The following is a 19,671-nucleotide window of genomic DNA, read 5'->3' on the forward strand; positions in this document are numbered from 1 at the left end:
AAATTGTAGTCAGAGATGTGTATTTGCAAAATTCAGCTATGTATATATTTGTCTGATTTTTTTCAATACATCATATACATAATTATTCAGGAACAATCTTATTGTTGAACAATTTTTATTCAGGGACAACATATACATATCATTAGTATATGTTGATATACAAAACATATGACAACGTTAACAATATAGAGCTATTATGTCTATGAAAACACATAAAAAAAAAGCTTGTTATGTATTGTAAATATTTATACCAATATATACATAACTGAACTATGTATATACAAACATATATGTGTAGTAAAAAAATTCTAAAATATTAGATATACTAATTATATTTAGTTTTTCTATTTCAGCTATGTCCTTCGATGATACACCGATATATAAAAGACAATCGGAAAGCCTAGAGAAGGGAGGAAGAAGAAATCAAGCGAAAGTCTTTCATCAAGTCCAAATCGTTGTAGACGATGCGGGCGTGAGAGTCACAATAGGCAGTCCTATAACTTTTTTACGAAGGAGTAGTAACTTAAAATTTTCCTCTGCTTATGTTGATTAATCACTGGATTATCATTTTCTACTTTTATATAATATTTGGTTGAACAATTTAAGTTGAATATTGTTGTGAAGGCATAAATATTAGTTTCTTCACTTTATCATTTTTGTTTGATGTATTTTCAATTTTATTTTGTTGTATATGTTGTTGTCAACAAAACCAACACAAATTCAATATACTGGGATATCATAGGACAACGTTAACAGCCATATTTATTATGTATAAGAAAATATATATAAAATAGTTTGTTATGTATTGTAATTATTTATACCAATATATACATAATAGAATAATGTATATATAAACATATACATCACTACCTACAACTATGTATAAACAACATATGTAAGTATTATACGCTATCCATCATTTAACAAAAAGTCTCGTACCACATACATATATATATTATTTTTTTAAGTATTTTCTTAATATCGTTCTGATTTTTTTATCTGTTTTCAACAAAATTAGGTTCCTCGTAATCAAATACTCTAGGAACGAATCCAACTATCGAATTTGTTGGTTCATTATACTCCAACTGAGTTAATCCTAAAATAAAAGAAGGAAAATCATCTATTTACTAAGTACTATGTAATTAGTACTTGAAATAGAGATTTTTGAAAAGAAAAAAGGAAAATCCAGATATACAAACTATATTTTGGTAAAGTAGAAACCCAAAAAATTACTTATCACAACATGCAACAATTTGTTCATTCGAAATCACCAAATTTTGATAATGTAAAAAAATAAATTATTAACCTCAAAATCGAAAAAATCAGAATGATAAAAAGAGATTATGTTAAAATTGAATGCCATTGAGTTGGAGTCAAACATGGAAACGGACCCTTGATTGTAGCTTTTTTTTTTAGGGGAAAAAATCTTGAGAAAAAAAGGAGATGTGTACTTTAAGAGAGAGAAACTAAAAAAGTGGGATTTATGTAATATGTTTAGGAAGATGAGATTTTTTGTAATAAGTGAAATATAAGTTGTGGGTTTGTGTAATTTTTAGAAAAAAATAACATAAATATCCACCTTACAAAGTAATTACAAAAATCTTAACTAATTATATATCTTGTTGGATGTATCGAAAGCTAATTATATACCTCAAAAGATCCAAAATCGAAAAAAAAAAATCGGGGCTAATTATGTATATTTACAAAGAAAAAAATGTATCTTGGTTTGATCTATTATGTATCTCGATAGACACAAAATTGAAAAATGTATTGGGAGCTAATTATGTATATATACAAAGAAAAAAATAATGTCTCTTGGTTGGATGTACCGGGAGTTAATTATGTATCTCGATAGACCTCAAATCGAAATTTCAATAATTATACAAAATATCAGAATCCTTTGCAATTAAGCTCCAAACAGTCGGGATTTATATTGTTTTTCCTTATTATTAAGTAGAGAGCCCAATTTAGAGAATTGTTCAATGTTACGGTAGCTGAGGATCTATCGGAAATAGTTTCTCTACCTTTCAAGATATGAGTGAGATTTGCGTACACTATATCCTTTCTAAACTCCACATGTGAGATTACATTGACTATGTTATCATTGTTTAATGTCGTGTTAAATAATTCGTTTCCAAGTCACCATATTTCTTTTTTTTAGATTTTTTGTGGAAATCGACAGAGTCGAACGAATTTTTTCTAAAATTTTGTATTTTTAAAAGTAAAAATCGATATTTATAAATTTAAGAAAATTGACGTACCCCATTTTCCTATGTAGTCTAGTCCGTCATTTTTAATAAAAATAAATAAATAGAGAACATCCATTGGTGTTGACTCTCAATTTTCGACCAATTTTTAGTTGATGGATAGTTAGGACCTTACATTTGTTTTTCTAAAATTGTGATTTTAAGCTTTGGATATGAAAAATAAAAACTGGTACAACACTTTCCCTTGTTTAATGATCGCTTTATATGTTTAATTAGTCGAATCTCAATACAGATATCGAATATGGAATGATAAAAAAAAAAAAGAGTTCATTTTCTATGCAAAGGAACTATACATGGATTGCATTTCTTTATTCAAATACAATGACAAAAGATTTAAAATTCACACTAGCTAGAATCTACTAAACCTAATCAAAATTACAAATTTTCAAAATTCACAAAACAAACCCTTTAGTACTTTTTATTCAACAATAGCAATTAGAATATGTAAAAAAAAAAAAAAAAAAAAAAAAAAACTAATTGTACGAAACATATATCTACAATGGACAACAATGACAATTATTTACTTGACTTGCTTCATTGTGTTGAAAATTGAGAAGTCCATGGAGCTAGAACATTTGCCATTCAACATGAAACTTGGTTCTTTTGGAATAGTCAATGGCCTTGTTGATCTGAGGTAAAACAACATAAATTCTTAATTAGTGACGTATCCAGAATTTTTATCCAGGGGTTTGAAAAGAACTGCCCCTAATAGCCATTGACCAGCAGAGACTTAAATTTAAATGTTTTAAAGAAAAAACTAAAGAACCTGCATGGTCAGCAAAAATCGAACGTGAAACAGAGGGGTCTATATCAGGGCCCAAGTAGCACATCCAGAACCAGTATACTATCGCTCGTCTTTGATTTAGGGGATTCAAAAGTAATATATGTGTAGAAATATAGGAAATTTATTTTATATATCCAAAGTAATTTTTTGTCGAGTGGATTCGGTCGAACCCGTTGATACCCACCTAGGTTCGCCCCTGGTCTTAGTTATATGCAGAGTGTGACAAATCCAGAAATTTCATCAAGAGTATATGAATATATAATGAAAGTTTTGACCAATATACATTCTACGCAATATAGATTTTCGATTAACAATTAATGTTCGATTGACCAACCTTCACTCTATGTGGCTATGTCGTCGATATAACCCCACCTATATTGTTACATATGTGTGTGTGAAAAATCCAAGAACTCGATCAGAATCTTTCAATTCATTAAGTTTAAATTCTAGAATCTATCCTTATATATAAAAAAGGGCAGCCCAATGTACTAAAACTATCGCTATGCGCGGTGTCCGGGGAAGGGCCCCACCACAAGGGTGTATCGTAAGCAGCCTTACCTTGCATTTCCGCCAGAGGCTGTTTCCAAGGCTTAAACCCATGACCTCCTGGTCACATGACAGCAACTTTACCAGTTACTCCAAGGCTCCCCTTCTATCCTTATATATAAAAGAGTATAATATTAAAAAGTTAGGTGATTGTTCAACCGTGTCATCTTTCTGGTTACTATCCCAAGGGCTCAGGGCGAAGCCATCGTTATAGTTAATAATTCGGTAGAATTCAGTGACTTTGACTCAAATCCTGTATAAATCTATTTTACACGTATAGATAATATGTCCATAATTACAATAAATAAAAAAGTATTATAATCCGGTACATAAAAAAAATTCGGATTTAACTTTGTCTATTTATCCGAATTTACTGATTCGCTTACAGATTCGACAGAATTCAGATTTAATTATTATTATACCTTTGTGGAAGGAAGGGCTTATCAAATAATGGCATTAATTGAGCTCTTGGTATCATTTCTTTTCTTAACAAACGAACTTCTTCTTCTTCTATCATCTGTTAAAAAAAATAAAAATATTTAATTTATTACACAAAAGGAAAGGTAATATATAATAATAAGATATTATAATGTTCAAAATACATTTGAATTATCATTTTTTCGCGTGTTTCACACCAACTATTAGTTATTTCATTTTTCTACCTGAACTATTATGTAGAAAAAGGGAACGATTGATAGTTCAGATGTGAAAACTCATGACAAAAATATTAATTCAAATATGTATTTTTGATCATTAACTCTGATTAATAAAAATGTGAATTTTATAAAATAGTTAATTATTTTGAATAAATATATATATATATATATTCTTACCTTTTGTACTTTTTCTACTGTTTTCTTCTGTAGCTGAATGAAGTAAGATTTGGTTTCCATCTGTAAATTTATTTTGGTTAGAGTAGTATTTTTAGTAAGAGTATTCAATATATGGCTCTTGAATAATCAGTATAAATAGTTAATAATCGTATTATTAACTATACACATTAAATGTAGATTAGCCACTTCTAATAACATGAATAAACACCAATTAATTAAACACTTACTGACCGAGGGTCTATCGAAAACAATCTCTCTATCTCACCTTGAGGTAGTGCAGACGGCATGCGCTCTATCCTTCTCGTCTGCACTACACTCTATACTTCCCAGACTCGATCAAGTACGTTGTTGTTGTTGTAATTAAACACTTACTGACCGAGGGTCTACAGAAAACAACATTTCTCTACCTCACCTTGAGGTTAGGCAGTATAGACTGAATACACTCTATCCTTCTCGTCTGCACTACACTCTATTCTTCCCAGACTCGACCAGGTACATTGTTGTAATTAAACACTTATTGACCGAGGATCAATTGAAAACAACCTTTCTACCTCACCTTGAGGTAGTGCAGACTGCATACACCCTATCCTTCCTGTTTGCACTACACTCTACCCTTTTTAGACTCGACCGAGTACATTGTTGTTGTAATGAAACACTTACTGACCGAGGATCTACCGAAAATAACTTCTCTACCTCACTTTCAGGTAGTACAAATTGGATACATTCTTTCCTTCTCGTCTATACTCTGTCCTTCCCAGACTCCACCAGGTACGTTGTTGTTGTAATTAAAGATTTACTGATCGATGGTCTACCAAAAACAACCTCTTTACCTCACCTTGAGCCAAAGGCGGACCTACATGTGTCAGTGGGGGTGCACGTGCACCCGTTAACGTCGAAAAAAATTATGTGTATATATCTTTAGAAATTGGGATATAACTAATAGTGCACCCCAAGATGAATGGTAGTGTACCTAGGTGAAGCTGGTTAAAGCCATTGCTTCCATCCACACAACTAGGGATCAATCCTTGAGTCACACAATACTTTTTTGCTTTTATTTTCAATACTTGGCTTATTGCTAAATTGATAACAACAAAATTGCTGGGTTGGGGATTCGAACCTGCAACCATTCCGTATAACAAATCATCCTTGACCATTGAGCTACCACAACCAATTTCAATAATGTTAAAAGTAAGCTTCATATTATAAGAAAGTAAAGTTATTAGCTTAGGACTCATATTTGTTCTATATATTTATTTTTTCAGTATTGTGCATGTCTTTGGCGACCAATTGAATATGATAATATCCCTTCATCGACACTGAAAGTTTTTCTAATGTCTTAAGATAATATTGTGCACCACAGTATTATCAAAAGCAATAAGCGTAAAAAAGCTTCATGGTCTATTGTATTTAAGCACAAAGTACAAATAAAATGTGAGATTTAACGAAAAAAGGCATAAAGAGAGAAAACATAAATATATGTCTAGTCCAAAACTAATAATAAAAGTATGAATGACAAATATATGAACAATTTTTATTTTTTTTTGATAAGTGAAATAGTTCGTCTCTTTAGAAAGCTTCATTGACAAGGAAAGTATGTATTATAAATTAGAACCTAAGCTGCACATTAAGCGAGGCGAGCGCTCAACACATTTTGAGTCTTGCTTCGGGGCTTATGCGTGCCTTTGACAACACCGGTGCACCCACAGACTTCAAATCCTGGGTTCGCCTCTACCTTGACCTAGTGCAGACCGCATACACTTTATCCTTCCCGTCTGCACTAAACTCACCTTGAGGTTATGTAGTGTAGACTGTATACACTCTATCCTTCCCAGACTCTACCCGGTATGTTTTTGTTGTATTTAAACACTTACTGAGTAATTAAATAAAGCACGTCTCCTTGCTCTTTGTTGAGTATGAAGTTTGATCTCCACAGGCTTTGTATTATCCTTTGCTAATGACTTTTGTTGAACCTAATACATATATAATTAAGTTTAATTTTTAATTAATAATCTCTCAAATTAAATTTTGTAAATTAATTAATTTTACTCATTAATATTGTACCTTGTTTTTGTCAACTGATGATTTCTCTTTTGGCTCATCTCTCAACTGCAAAAAACATTTAATTTATTTTATATGTATATTAATGTTGAAGCATCATAAAAGTCTAGTCTAGACATAACATATTACTATTTTTCATATATGAAAAAATAAAATCAAGATTTATGAAGTAAAAAGAAATTACATACAAAAATTGACACCAGTGTCTTTTATAGTATGTAGTAAATGTCACTACTAAAAAAAACGTGAATTTCTGAAGGACGTTCTCATCAGAATGTCAAATATTTTCGATGGAAAGTTCGTCGAAAAACATTTTCGATGAACTTGATCAGAAATTCATTTTTTTTAAAGTAGCTTAAAATCTAAATAATATTAATTACCACATTATTGTTCTTCATAAATTGATGTTGAGGAGAACTTGATGTTATTATTCTTCCTGGAGATCTACTTGGAGATTGTGAATTGCTCTTCACAAGCTGAAATTTAATTAAAAAAAAAAAAAAGTTGATATTGTAAAAGAAAATTGTAAATTAAATGAGTTTAACTCGTATACACTGATAATATTATAAAAAAAAGATTACACTATCATCATTCATAGATCATTGAAAGAAATATTTTTATGTGACTTTATAAAAGTTGGATTTATAATCTTGATAATAAGAAAAAGAAAACCTATCTGTTACAATATATATTTTTTCCCTCCCCATCTCGTAGGAGATTCAATAGGGTTTTCACTTACCCTCCAGCGTAACTCGAATCTCCAACCTATCGATTATATTGATAGCAGAGGTGCTCAATCACTTGAGCATATCTCACTTGTCCCGTTACAATATATACAAATGACCTGATAGTCTAATTTTTAAAAAGTTTTCGTGTACGTAAATTTAACTCATAACAAAGAGTATCACCAAGAGTTATGGCGGGATGAATCAATTCTTAGTTAAAAATCTCGTGTTGAAACTCTGAATATGAAAAAATCATGATATATCTAGTGTTGAAATCTTGCAGGGTGCAATTCAGAATTAGTCAAATTCTAAAACAGATATCAAATATCAGGTGGAAATCGACAGAAAAACTCAAAGCGAGTAGTAAAACACGTAGTATGAGTTGAATTAGTCGATCGAAACATCAATGCAGACACAAAATATCAGATGAAAACCTAGAAAAACTCACATACTAAAGAGAAAAACATGTAGTATGAGTCGAATTAGTCGATTAAAACACTAATACGGACATCAAATACCGAATGAAAACCTGAAATAACTCACATACTAAGAGTAAAACATGTGTGAAAAATAGGTAAAAATCATAATTCTCACCCTTTGAGAAGATTTAGTGTTTGGGCTCTCCATGTGGTTTAACAAAAGTACATATGATTAATTCTAACTAAACCTATTATTTATATTAACATAAACACACCATGTGTTAATTAAAATAATTAAATAAAAAAAGTTTGGAGATTTGCATTTGTCTTTGGAATCAGAATCACTTGTTGTTGCTCAATCACAAGAATTATTTATTTTTTTAGAAATTTATGATTTCTCTTTTCTACCAAACTTTCTGATTAAATCTCCCTCTCATAACATAATTATTTAAACTTTGTAATTGCACATACATGTATAATTAATTTAAAAAGTTCATGCATAATTCTTCATATGATGAATATTCACTTCTGGTTAATTAATTATTCATGCATATATATCTTGTAGCTTAAGTTAAATGATAAGTTCCTTTAAAATTAATAAATAATTAATAGATTACATTTTTCAATTCTGGTAATGATGACAATTATATTCACTAAAAATGTTTACAACAAATCCCACCCCTTTCGTTTTTAACCAGACGTCTCGAGTTCGAATATTGTATGAAATTCATGATCAGAGCGCTTTCTGCTTTAATGCGCCTTGAGTAACGCATATCTGAATTAGTCAAGATTTCAATACTGATATCAAATATCGAGTGAGAAATATTTTTTTTTGTAAGCCCACATTATATATGATATATATATGTACTTTTGTCTAATTATTTTCCTATTCGTCATGTTTTTTTCACCCGGTCTCCAGTACTCTCTTAGGACTCGACTAGTAGGATACGCACCGAGAAGTTTCACTATGGTGGCAACGAGCTACCCAAAGGCGATTCAATTTTTAAAGCTCGAATCCGAGATCGATCTCTCGTTAAGAATGTTTGGAGGAGTACTTACTGCTCCACCTAAAAATATTTAAAAATATCTTCCCATAATTAAATCTTAATTAATTAAGAATTGTGTATTACAAGAATAAAGAAGTCATAATCCATGTTTTAATTAAGCATATAAACTGTTTAACAAACTTGATGGAGTTCTGAGTTTATGTCATTGTAGTGAAAAGACTAAAGAGATCAACTTAGTGATTAAGATTTTGTTTAGACTAATCACATTCAATTATTTAACTAATTAGCAAAACAACAGCAACAACCAACCTAGTGTACTTTCATAAGTAGGGTTTGTGGAGGCAGTGACGGAGCCAGTATTTTCACTAAGAGGGTTCAAAATCGAAAGAAGTAGGCACACGAACTAGCCGAAGGGGGTTCAACATCAACTATATATACATAAAAAATAATTTTAACCATGTATAAGTAGTAAAGTTATTCACCGAAGGGCGTTCGGATGTAGAGGCCGAGCCAAGATTTTAGCCGAGGGGATTCAAAATCTGATGAAAAACTCACCGAACGGGGTTCAACATCTACAATACACACACATATATATGTATATATAAATCATTTTAATCATGTATTAATAGTATAATTTTCCATTGAAGTACTAGGCTGGCTCCACCTTTATTCGGATGAACCCCTCCCTAGCCATAAGGTGGCTCCGCCCCTGTGTGGATGATAAGATCTAGGCAATCGTAACCCTGTGATTATTGGGGAAAATCGAGAAACTGCTATCGACTAACCTTTGATAACCTTCTTTTTTATCTGAACTTGTGACCGATAATGTAAACGAGCTCACACTTAATTATTATATTCAATTAGTAAAACAGTTAAATAAAACAAAGATGGAATTAGGTAATCTTTCATATCTTGGGCAGTTTGTTGGTATCTTATCAAAGGGGATAAATAAATTAAATTGAGCATGTCACATAGTTAGGTCATGAAATGGAAAATCAACCAAACTAATTTTTGAAATGCTTATGTTTCAAGATTGTTACTACTTATTACAACTTTATTCATTTATAACATAGTGTTCATAATCACTTGGACAAAAAAGATTGGACTAAAAACAAATTTTATTTTATTTTTTTTAAAAAAAGACTTTAATGTAATTGCATATTGATTACTAAATTGGCTTGTCGGAAACATTTTCGAGATAGAAATTTCATACTTCCGATAGCGTCTGGGCCAGAACGTTCGTCGAAAATTCACTTTTTTAAGGAGTATCGCACACGCATGTTTGAATTCGAAGTACAAAATTCGATATCCAATCCAAAATTCAAACATTCTAAAAGTAAACTCCGAAATCCATTCCAAATCGGATAATCCAAAATATTCGGATTTTGGGTTGGCCCAAACTATACCTACCCCTAGATTGAAGCTCTTTGCAGGCCCAACAGTGTCAGTGGCCCAATGCATGGTCCAGGAGATTCAATTGAATGTTTCGTCGCAAAATTATACTATGTAAGAAAGATGAGGGGAAAGGAAAGAAACGACACTTCAAATTAGACTATTTCCATGAAAATGACCATAGAATTTAAATTTCACTTTCTAGCCTTTCCAATTTACTGATTTGTTCTATACCGTTTCTACACACCTTCTATACAGTTTCTATACATATCTTATACATATAAATATTTTATTCAAAAATTATACAGTTTTAATACATAATTTATACAATAACTATATATTTTTTTTTACACGTTTTATACAGTAATTATATAATTCTCATACACTTTCTATATATATATTTTTATATATTTTATACATATACATATTCGATAGAACTATACATGTAATTTCTCGATTTTTGTATGTCGTCCTTGGCCAGAAGCCATGGAAATTTTCTCAGTATCGTTCCAATTTTATCGGAATTCTGCAATCAGTAGACCAAATTCAGTAAATTTTATGAGGACCATAAACTGTCAAAACATTAGTACAATCATTCCGTTTCCCTATTAATAAAAACAACAATCTTTTGTGAAAATAAATACTCAAATCAGACCACTGTTACAAGTCATAATCAATACAATACAGATTGTACATCAATCAACTAAAAAAAACGCAGCCCGGTGCACTGAGCTCCCGCTATGCAGAGTCCGGGGAAGAGCCGGACTACAAGGATCTATTGTACAGCAATCAACTAACTACCAGAATGCACACATTTTATGCCTTTCCAATATATCCTCGCGGTAAAGAGGAAGTAAGAGAGACAAATGTGGAAGCGATAAGCTATGCAGTTACTTCTCAGAGCCTCAGTGTGAGATCAGGTGTCATACCGTCATGATCAACAGACGGAGTCCACTGTGCAGAGTCCACATTCGAACTTGTTGTAAATGTAATAGTAGGACGATGAGAGAAGTCAGCGTTAGTTACTTGGCGAAAACTGCCAGGCCATAGTAAGTGATCAGCATCACCGATATCCTGAACATATAAAGCCGGACTCTGCAGGTGTACAGACTCAAATCTTGCGCTCGTCTTGAAATCAAGTGATCCCATTGCTTGTGGGAGCCCATGGTGCAATGAAGAATGCGCTTTGATCCCTAAAGTCCTTATAGTAGCGCCGTGCAATGGCAAAGAAGCCAAATTACCATACCTTTCTGAGAAAATCCCCTGTCTCATAGCGCGTTTTGCTAATGTCCTCTCGCGTTTATGAGCATTCTGGTGACCGCCTAACGCCTGTGAACTATAGAATTTACGCTTGCAGAAATTGCAAGTGAACACTCTTCTAACTGTTGCAAGTTCATTGCTGCTTTCGCACGTGCTTGATACTGAAAAACCTATCGAATCTTGGCTAGCACCAGAATTAAAGCCGAGAGACAATTTAAATCCAAGTGACACATTCTCGGAACTTAACTGAGATAACTGATCAATGTTAGAAGCAACTTGGCTAGTGATATCAGAATCATTTCCAGATGAGGCTTGCAGTACATCAACGTCCAATTTTGACGCTTCCATCTTATTACAACGGAGGGACAAATTCGCAGAATTTGTTGAACAATAACGAGATCTAACAACAGCAATGAACTACATCTGCATTACTAACGTCGTCCTGCATATGATAAGAAAAACAACTATCATTTTCTGGCAAACATGTACTACTTTCGGAGGATCCCACACATGCTCTCAACACTTTTGAAAAGTCCGTTCGAACCATCTTATACTTGGAATTCACAGCCCGACTAATTTAGATTCGTGATGATACTTAGGCCCCTTTTCAAGGGGAAAACACTTCCTACTAATGTTTTATTCATTTTTCAAGATTCGAGCGTAACCTGAACCTTTGATTAAGAAAGATTAATTTATAATAGGCTTCTAATCCTATTTATGCATCACAAAATGTTAAAGAAAAGGATCTCATTACTTGAAATTAGATTCACACTTTTGTGAAAGACAGTTCGGTGCACTAAGCATTCCATATTCGTGCAGGGTCAAAGAAAGAGGCGCACCCTTAAGGGGTGTGACGTAGGCAGTCTATCCTGATACAAGCATCAGTAACTGATTCCATGGATCGAACTCACGACGTATAGATCACACTAAAAATAACTTTAGTGTTGCTCCAAGACATCCCTTCCATAGTCTTAATACTTAAAAGAACATATTATATAGCTTCAAATTTGCAACAAGAAATGATAAATTCTTGCACGGACTCTTCACTTTCGATGCCGCACGCGTGTTGGATTCTCCAAATATACACTACTTTTGGAGAATCCGACACGCACATGCTGACATTTTTGAAGAGTCCGAGCAACATAGCTGGATATATACATAATATATTTTATGCTCAAAGTTCAAGATTGATGAAAAAAGAAGAAGACACAATCCAACAAGAATCGATTAGTAGTAGTACTAAGTAAGATGGTAGTTATCCTTGTTCAATTTCAACCAAAATCAAAAAAATAAAAGCGCACTCTGCCGCACTAAAGCTCTCACTATGCGCAGAGTCAAGAGAAGGACCGGACCACAACAGTTTATTGTATGCGATCTCATCTTACATTTCTACAAGGGACTGTTTCCACGACTTGAACCGTGATCTCCTAGTCACACATGACGACAACTTTACCTATTACTCCACGACAGCCCTTGATCAATTTCAACCAAAATCAAAGCCAAACAAGAAAAAGATACATGTGGTAACATATACAAGAAGAAAAAACCAACAACAAACACAAAATGGACAGTTCGGTGCACTATAAAGCTCTCGCCTTGCATTTCTGCCGGAGGCTGTTTCCAAGGCTTGAATCCGTGACCTTCTGGTCACACGACAACAACTTTACCAACAACAAACATAAAAAGATACAATTGAAGAACTTAAAGATATACCTGTGGTAGCATATACATGTTGAAGAGGAAGTTGTTGTAAATTTTGGTACCAAATAATACTTTACATTAAAAGGACAAAATATGGTGCTGTATAAAATAGGCCCATATAATAACTTTCAATGTGTTACAAAGAAAAAGAAACTTTAGGAGTGGGGATATATGAAGGTGTTATTTCATGTTTAATTATGAGAAACCTAAGGTCACTTTGTTGGGTGGGTGGGTGGAATAATGGTATATATTTATTAGGCAAGAGATCTCATTTTCTCGTTCAGATGTCATGGCGTATGTATGATTTTTAATAAGCGGCATCAATATTATATTTATATCCTAACATACGTAACTAGTTAAAAAAATCTATAAAGTTGTGTCAGGGAGCGGCAAAATCAAGAATTTCACTAAGGTAATTCAAAGTATAAAGAAGTAAATATACGAAGAATTTGAAGGTTCAATATTTTTTTTGTATACAAAAGAAATAATTTTGACAATATATATATAGTGTAATTTATGAGCCTCTTTTCGATACCCTAGCTTCACCCTTCGTACCTCGTGACATCGCTTGGGGTAAGGTATACCTGTGCACGTGAGGATACAAAGCATTTCACGTTCAAACAAGATTAACTAAGGAGAATCGCTTCGTAAGGGATGTAAATCTAGACGTTCTATTATATCCTAATGTAAGTATCAGCAATCCAGATTTTACGGCGCAAATCTATGACAAATAAGTCATGAAAAAATAACTTTACTATTACTTCAACGTTTTCTTGAAAAGTTTAGTTAGAAAGGGCTCGTAACTCTACCCAACCCTCCATAGGTGGAGCTAGAATATCATAAGAGGTTTATTCAAACATTCTTCGTCAAAAAGTTATATTATATATATAATTAAAATTGCCTTTTATTTACATGTAATAGACGTTAAATCCTCTCACCTTCTTTCTACGTTTAGTTCATTACATTTTCAATCTCCTTAATGAAAATTCTGACTCCATGACTATCCACCAGGAGCAAAGCCACCTTTCATTCAGGGATTTCATCCAAATCCCCTTCGATGAAAAATAATACGATTTTAATATGGTTAAAAATATTTTTTATGTAATATAGTAGATATTGAACCCCCTTCGACTAGTTCATATGTTTACTTCTGAACCTCTCAATAAAAATTCTGGCTCCGCCACTGCTCCAGCCCACCCCACCCCTCAACACTTTAGATGTACTATTTTTATTTTTATTTTTATTTTTTTGGTTATAATCACTTTTAAAGTGGACACAAGTTGATAGAAAAAATATATAAAGTAGAAGAAGACAAAGAATCTTTTGTGGGACTAACAACATGAATAACAGTTTTTTTTTGCTTTTTTTTTTTCCACTTAGAATCTCATCTTTTTACCTTAGCTTATATGATCTATTTTGGATTTTCTTGAAAATCCAAATTTCTTTTCTCTCACCATATGACATCCCACAATTGTTCCTCTTATACATTTTTTTTTTCATAAAAATTTATTCATATTTGATAGTTAAATAAATAAAAATACATAACATATATCTTTCGTATGCACGTTTGTCGTTTAATTAGGGTTTGTTTGATTGAGAGATAAGTTATTCCGAAATAACTTATTTTTCGATTAGCATGCTGTCTCGGGATTACAACATAACACCCTTATAATGTTTGATTAGATTACATATAGATACACTTGAATTCCAGTCTTAGTCTCTTATATATGAACTCACACCGTACGCCTTTTATACGAAACACTTTACATATTTTTATACACTTTTTTTGGGCATGTCCACCATCAGGGGCGGAACTATCCTTTTGTCAGGGAAACCCCATTCAGCAAAAAATTATACTATTTATATATCTAAAATTATTTTTTGTATATATAGTAAATATTAAACCCCCTTCGATTTATTCATGTATTTATTTATGAACCTCTTAGGAAAAATTTTAGCTCCGCCATTATCACCATGCCTCTCATAATACGATATATATTTTGGATTTTCTTGAAAATCCAATTTTCTTTTCTCTGACCATATGACATCCCACAATTGTACCTCTTATACATTTCTTCCATAAAAATTTATTCGTATCTGATATTTAAATAAATAAAAATATATAACAAATATCTTTCGTATGCACGTTTGCCGTTTAGGGTTTGTTTAATTGAGAGATAAGTTATTTCGAAATAACTTATCTTTGGATTAGCGCGTTGTCTTGTGATTATAAGATAACACCCTTATAATATTTGATTAGATTACATATAGATACACTTGAATTCGAGTCTTAATCTCTTATATATGAACTCACACCGTACGCCTTTTATATGAAACACTTTACGTATTTTTCTACACTTCTTTTGGGCATGTCCGCCATCAGGGGTTTATCCGAACCCCCTTCGACGGAGAGTTATACTATTTATACATGGTTAAAATTATTTTGTATATATATGTAGTAGATGTTGAACCTTCTTCGATTTGTGCGTATGTTTATTTCTGACCTCCCTTAGTGAAAATTTCAACTCCGTCACTGTCACCATGCCTCTCATAATATAACAATATATTTCACTCAAGTTTTTGTTCCATTAATTCACCATGCAGTATTGCAGACCTGAATATATAAATATAATACTAAGTTTTTTTTTTTTTTAATTTGTATGTTTCCTTATTATTATACAGTCTTGCTTCCTTATTACCAAAACAAACAGGCCACAATATGCTTGGTGCGGTATTATTATACGTAAAGTATTTTTTACGTATATATAATTAGAGACGAATTTGAAATTTTAAGTTTATGAGATATGAATTTTATTACATGACATATTTAACGAGGTTAACTTATCAACATAATGAATCTTTAATAAAGAACACATAAAAATAATTAAAATTTGAACCGAAAATATCTAATAGGACCATATTATCAGGTGTTTATGTGCTTAATTAAAATAAATGAACCATAATTCGAGTATCTAAATAAAATTTACTCGTTAATTTGAGCCTTTTTTTTTATATCTAAACCTTTCTATATTGTTTATTCCATGATCATATCATTTACTTTATCGTAATCCACAATTAATTGTCTTTTCTTTAATTAATTAACATAATCTTTGAGAAAGCTAGCCCATCACATAATTTCATTTTCACCAATCTCAAGAACTATCCCAACTAACACTTGTACTCTTTAGTTAAGTACCCTAGTCTTAATTAACACCATTATCCTAGGTTAGTACTAAATTAAACTTCAATTTTGTATATGTTAAACCATTTTTATTTCTTATTTAATAGATAGTTACAATGTCAAAAAATTACGAAATGTTGTTATATTTGAATTTTGTAGCAAATACATATTTTATATATGTGTTGATACAACTTTTTCATGCGTTTTCAGTTGATATATTATCTGTTCATAGCTGATATGTGATTAATATAATTGATATCAGCCGCCTGACTATGGCTTTTTTGTTGTCTAGCTAATACCACCTGATACAACTCTTTTGTTGTATAATTTAGAATGTAATTATGACACATAGCTACAGTTTACATGTTTACGAAACATAGTTTCCGTTGGATACACTAAGTGTAACTATGTTTCGTAAACATGTAAACTATAGTTATGATGTGATTAACACAAGTGATACCAGCCGCCTGAATATAATTTTGTTGTCTAGTTGATACCACCTGATACAGCTCTTTTGTTATAGGATTTAGAACGTAATTACGAAACATAGATACAATTTACATGTTTATGAAACATAGCTTCCGCCTGATAAATTAAGTGTACCTATGTTTCATAAACATGTAAACTATAGTTATGATGTGATTAATACAACTGATACCAGCCGCCTGAATATGGTTCTTTTGTTGTCTAGTTGATACCACCCGATACAACTCTTTCGCTATATAATTTGGAAAGTAATTACGAAACATAGTTACAGTTTATAACTTTACATGTTTACGAAACATAGCTTCCGCCTGATACACTAATTGTAAATTATATTTCGTAACCATTAAACTATAGTTATGATGTAATTAATACAACTGATACCTGCCGCCTGAATATAGTTTTGTTGTCTAGTTGATATACCATTTGATACAACTCTTTTGCTATATAATTTAGAGAGTAATTACGAAACATAGCTACAGTTTATATGTTTACGAAACATAAACTTCCAGCTGATACACTAATTGTAAATTATATTTCGTAAACATGTAAACTATATCTACATTTCGTATTTACGCTTTAAACTAGCTATAGCTATTTATGAAATTTTCTCTTTTTAATTATTTTCACTTTATTCCATTTTTATTTTATTTTAATAATTTGTTCCCCATGTCCATCACACAACTTGCACGTGACTCCCTTAGATCCAACATAAACCATAGATTAAAATTAATTTTTTGGCTTAATCCCAAAATTAACCGACAAATGCACGTTAGCGCCGCTTAATTAACGCGGCTCAAGAACCCTTTAACCTTAAACTAATCTTAGTACCCTTTAAGGATTAACTAATTTAATTGAACCTTTTAAAAAAGAACAGCTCGGTGCACTAAAATTAACTGCGCTATGTGGGGGATTCGGAGAAAGTTGGATATAAGGGACTATTGTAGACAACCTCGCTTTACATTTCTGCAAGGAGTTTTTTTCACGGGTTGAACACGTGATTGACCTCCTGGTCGCAGGGGTGGAGCCAACATGTGTAATGGGGGTTCATCGAACCCCCTTCGGCGAAAAATTATACTATTTATACATTACTAAAATTATATTTTATGCATATATAATATATGTCGAACCCCTTTCAATTAGCTTTTTTTTTTTCTAATTCTGAACCCCATTCGTGAAAATCCTAGACCCGCCTCTGCCTGTTCGCTCATACGACAACAACTTTACCGATTACTTCAAGGCTCATCTCCTAATTGAAGCTTTTGTCAACTAGCATTAATTTTATTATAGTACACACTCGTTGGTTCTCCACCAACCTAATAAAGCTAAACACCCACTTAGCTTTATTTCCCATTTTTTTAAGATAAAAAATATTTACAATGATCCAAAATTTATAATACTAGGTTAAGAATGAAGATATGGTACTATAATTAGAGGCCCTTAATACAATTAATTAACTACTAATTAATTGAGTATACATTCTTAATTTCACCAAGTTAAGGTAGTGCATTTGCTTTTGTATATTCACATGCTTTGATTTTATTAATTGTCCTTTAGCTTAATTGTTTATGTATAAACATGTGGAATATTTGTATACATCTAAGTGGTATATGCCTTTCAAGAAGTAATTAATGGATCTTCTCTTTGGTATTAGATTCTCCAATTTCAAAATTAAATTAATAAAACATAGAATTGAATTAATAGATAAATGGTTGCATTAATTCTCTCCATATATTGCCTTCGTATCAAATTATGTGGTACTGTTTCGCTTGACTCGAAATTCAGAAAAGAAATGATCGCATACTTCTGAAATCTGTGTTTCCAAAATGAAATTTAGACTTTCGTACGACTATTAATCATTTCATTAAGGGTAAAAGCGAAATTTTAAATTTAAGTTGTTTTTAATTATAAAAAAAGTGTCATTCTTTTTGGTAAGACTAAAATGAAAAGTGAACTTGTCCGTGGATCCAACGGCGAGGCCCATCACCAAGCTCCTACTCACGACCCATGTAACAAGCTACTCCGAGTAAGAAGTGTAGAACAATTAGTTCAACGATGAATTCTCTTCACAAAGCCCAATTATAGGCACAATCATAAGCTTTGTCTTCTCATGGATAATCAAGCCCACTTCCGTGATATCTTTTGGGCCTTAGTCCAATTTCATATTTTTTTTTCTTAATGCATACATAATGGATGTTAAATTCTCTTGTTTTTCTTGAAAAAATAAAATAAACATACACCTTAGCTTATTATATTTAAATAAATCTCTATCCTTGCGAAGTAATTACAAAAATTTTAATTAACTATATCTTCGTTGGATGTATCAGAGAGCTAATTATGTATCTTGACAGACCAAAAATTGAAAAAAAAATATCTGGAGCTAATTTTGTATCCTTACAAAGGAAAAATTGTATCTTAGTTGGATGTATTATGCATCTCGATGGATTCAAATTTTTAAAAAAAATGTATTAGGAGCTAATTATGTATCTTTACAAAGGAAAAAAATCTATCTTCGTTGGATGTATCGAGAGATAATTATGTATCTTGACAGACCCAAAATCGAAATTTTCAGTAATTATGTAAAACATTAAAATTTTCTGTAATTAAGCTCCAAACTATATCGGGATTTATGTTGTTTGCCATTTTTCTCAATGTATACATTATGGATGTTATATTTTCTTGTTTTTTCCTAAGTTAAAGTCGTTTCTCTGCATTTTAAATGTCTTTAGTAAAAATTCTGACTCTAACAATAACGATATGTTATCTAATTAACTTACACTATTATATAAGGATCTAATAACCTTTTGCTTTTGACATTCTTTGGTTTGCATTATTTATCAATCCTAATGTATACACACCAACATGGGTTGAGATGCAGTGGATGGTGCTGTTCCATCTTTAATCAAAGGTTGAGGGTTCGATCCTGGGTATGGAGAAAACTCTGTTGAGAGTGTTGCCACCTTAATGGATCCTGCAACGCGCGATCCAAATTAGTCGAGGCTCCAATGAAGGCAC

The 19,671-nt window shown here is 31.8% G+C and overlaps 2 protein-coding genes and 1 non-coding gene across 4 annotated transcripts; all 3 read right to left on the minus strand.

Annotated features, from left to right (window-relative positions):
• Positions 1 to 2,517: 2,517 nt before the first annotated feature.
• On the minus strand, positions 2,518 to 7,891 carry LOC107872265 (protein TPX2). Its single transcript, XM_016719026.2, has 7 exons — positions 7,808 to 7,891; positions 6,869 to 6,964; positions 6,492 to 6,536; positions 6,302 to 6,400; positions 4,431 to 4,490; positions 4,020 to 4,114; positions 2,518 to 2,896 (listed from the first exon to the last, which is right to left on the minus strand). The coding sequence occupies exons 1-7, from the start codon at positions 7,838 to 7,840 to the stop codon at positions 2,788 to 2,790; spliced, it is 537 nt and encodes a 178-aa protein (XP_016574512.1). The 5' UTR covers positions 7,841 to 7,891; the 3' UTR covers positions 2,518 to 2,787.
• Positions 7,892 to 10,466: 2,575 nt separating this feature from the next.
• LOC124898994 lies at positions 10,467 to 10,569 on the minus strand. The gene has a single exon (XR_007056134.1). It is a non-coding gene; the product is annotated as a U6 spliceosomal RNA (small nuclear RNA).
• A 71-nt stretch (positions 10,570 to 10,640) lies between these two features.
• On the minus strand, positions 10,641 to 13,167 carry LOC107870133 (zinc finger protein 4). 2 transcript variants are annotated; one of them, XM_016716563.2, is made up of 2 exons: positions 13,005 to 13,167; positions 10,641 to 11,733 (listed from the first exon to the last, which is right to left on the minus strand). In XM_016716563.2, exon 2 carries the CDS (start codon positions 11,637 to 11,639, stop codon positions 10,929 to 10,931), a length of 711 nt encoding a protein of 236 aa, XP_016572049.1. In that variant the 5' UTR covers positions 11,640 to 11,733; positions 13,005 to 13,167; the 3' UTR covers positions 10,641 to 10,928. The 2 variants fall into 2 exon arrangements, with proteins under 2 accessions (XP_016572049.1, XP_047268364.1); XM_047412408.1 differs by lacking the exon at positions 13,005 to 13,167 and adding an exon at positions 12,677 to 12,970.
• Positions 13,168 to 19,671: the final 6,504 nt, after the last annotated feature.

The sequence above is a fragment of the Capsicum annuum genome, chromosome 5 (genome assembly GCF_002878395.1).
Source record: "Capsicum annuum cultivar UCD-10X-F1 chromosome 5, UCD10Xv1.1, whole genome shotgun sequence".
In the NCBI taxonomy this organism is placed as follows: Eukaryota; Viridiplantae; Streptophyta; class Magnoliopsida; order Solanales; family Solanaceae; genus Capsicum; species Capsicum annuum.

Bases quoted from the DNA above. Each gene is read 5' to 3' on its own strand.
- LOC107872265 (XM_016719026.2), bottom strand. From the start codon at position 7,840: ATGGAGAGCCCAAACACTAAATCTTCTCAAAGG. The intron at 6,965-7,807 runs GTGAGAATTATG...ATTAAATTTCAG, and splicing joins ACACTAAATCTTCTCAAAGG to CTTGTGAAGAGCAATTCACA. The intron at 6,401-6,491 runs GTACAATATTAA...TATATGTATTAG, and splicing joins CATCAGTTGACAAAAACAAG to GTTCAACAAAAGTCATTAGC.
- LOC107870133 (XM_016716563.2), bottom strand. From the start codon at position 11,639: ATGGAAGCGTCAAAATTGGACGTTGATGTACTGCAAGCCTCATCTGGA.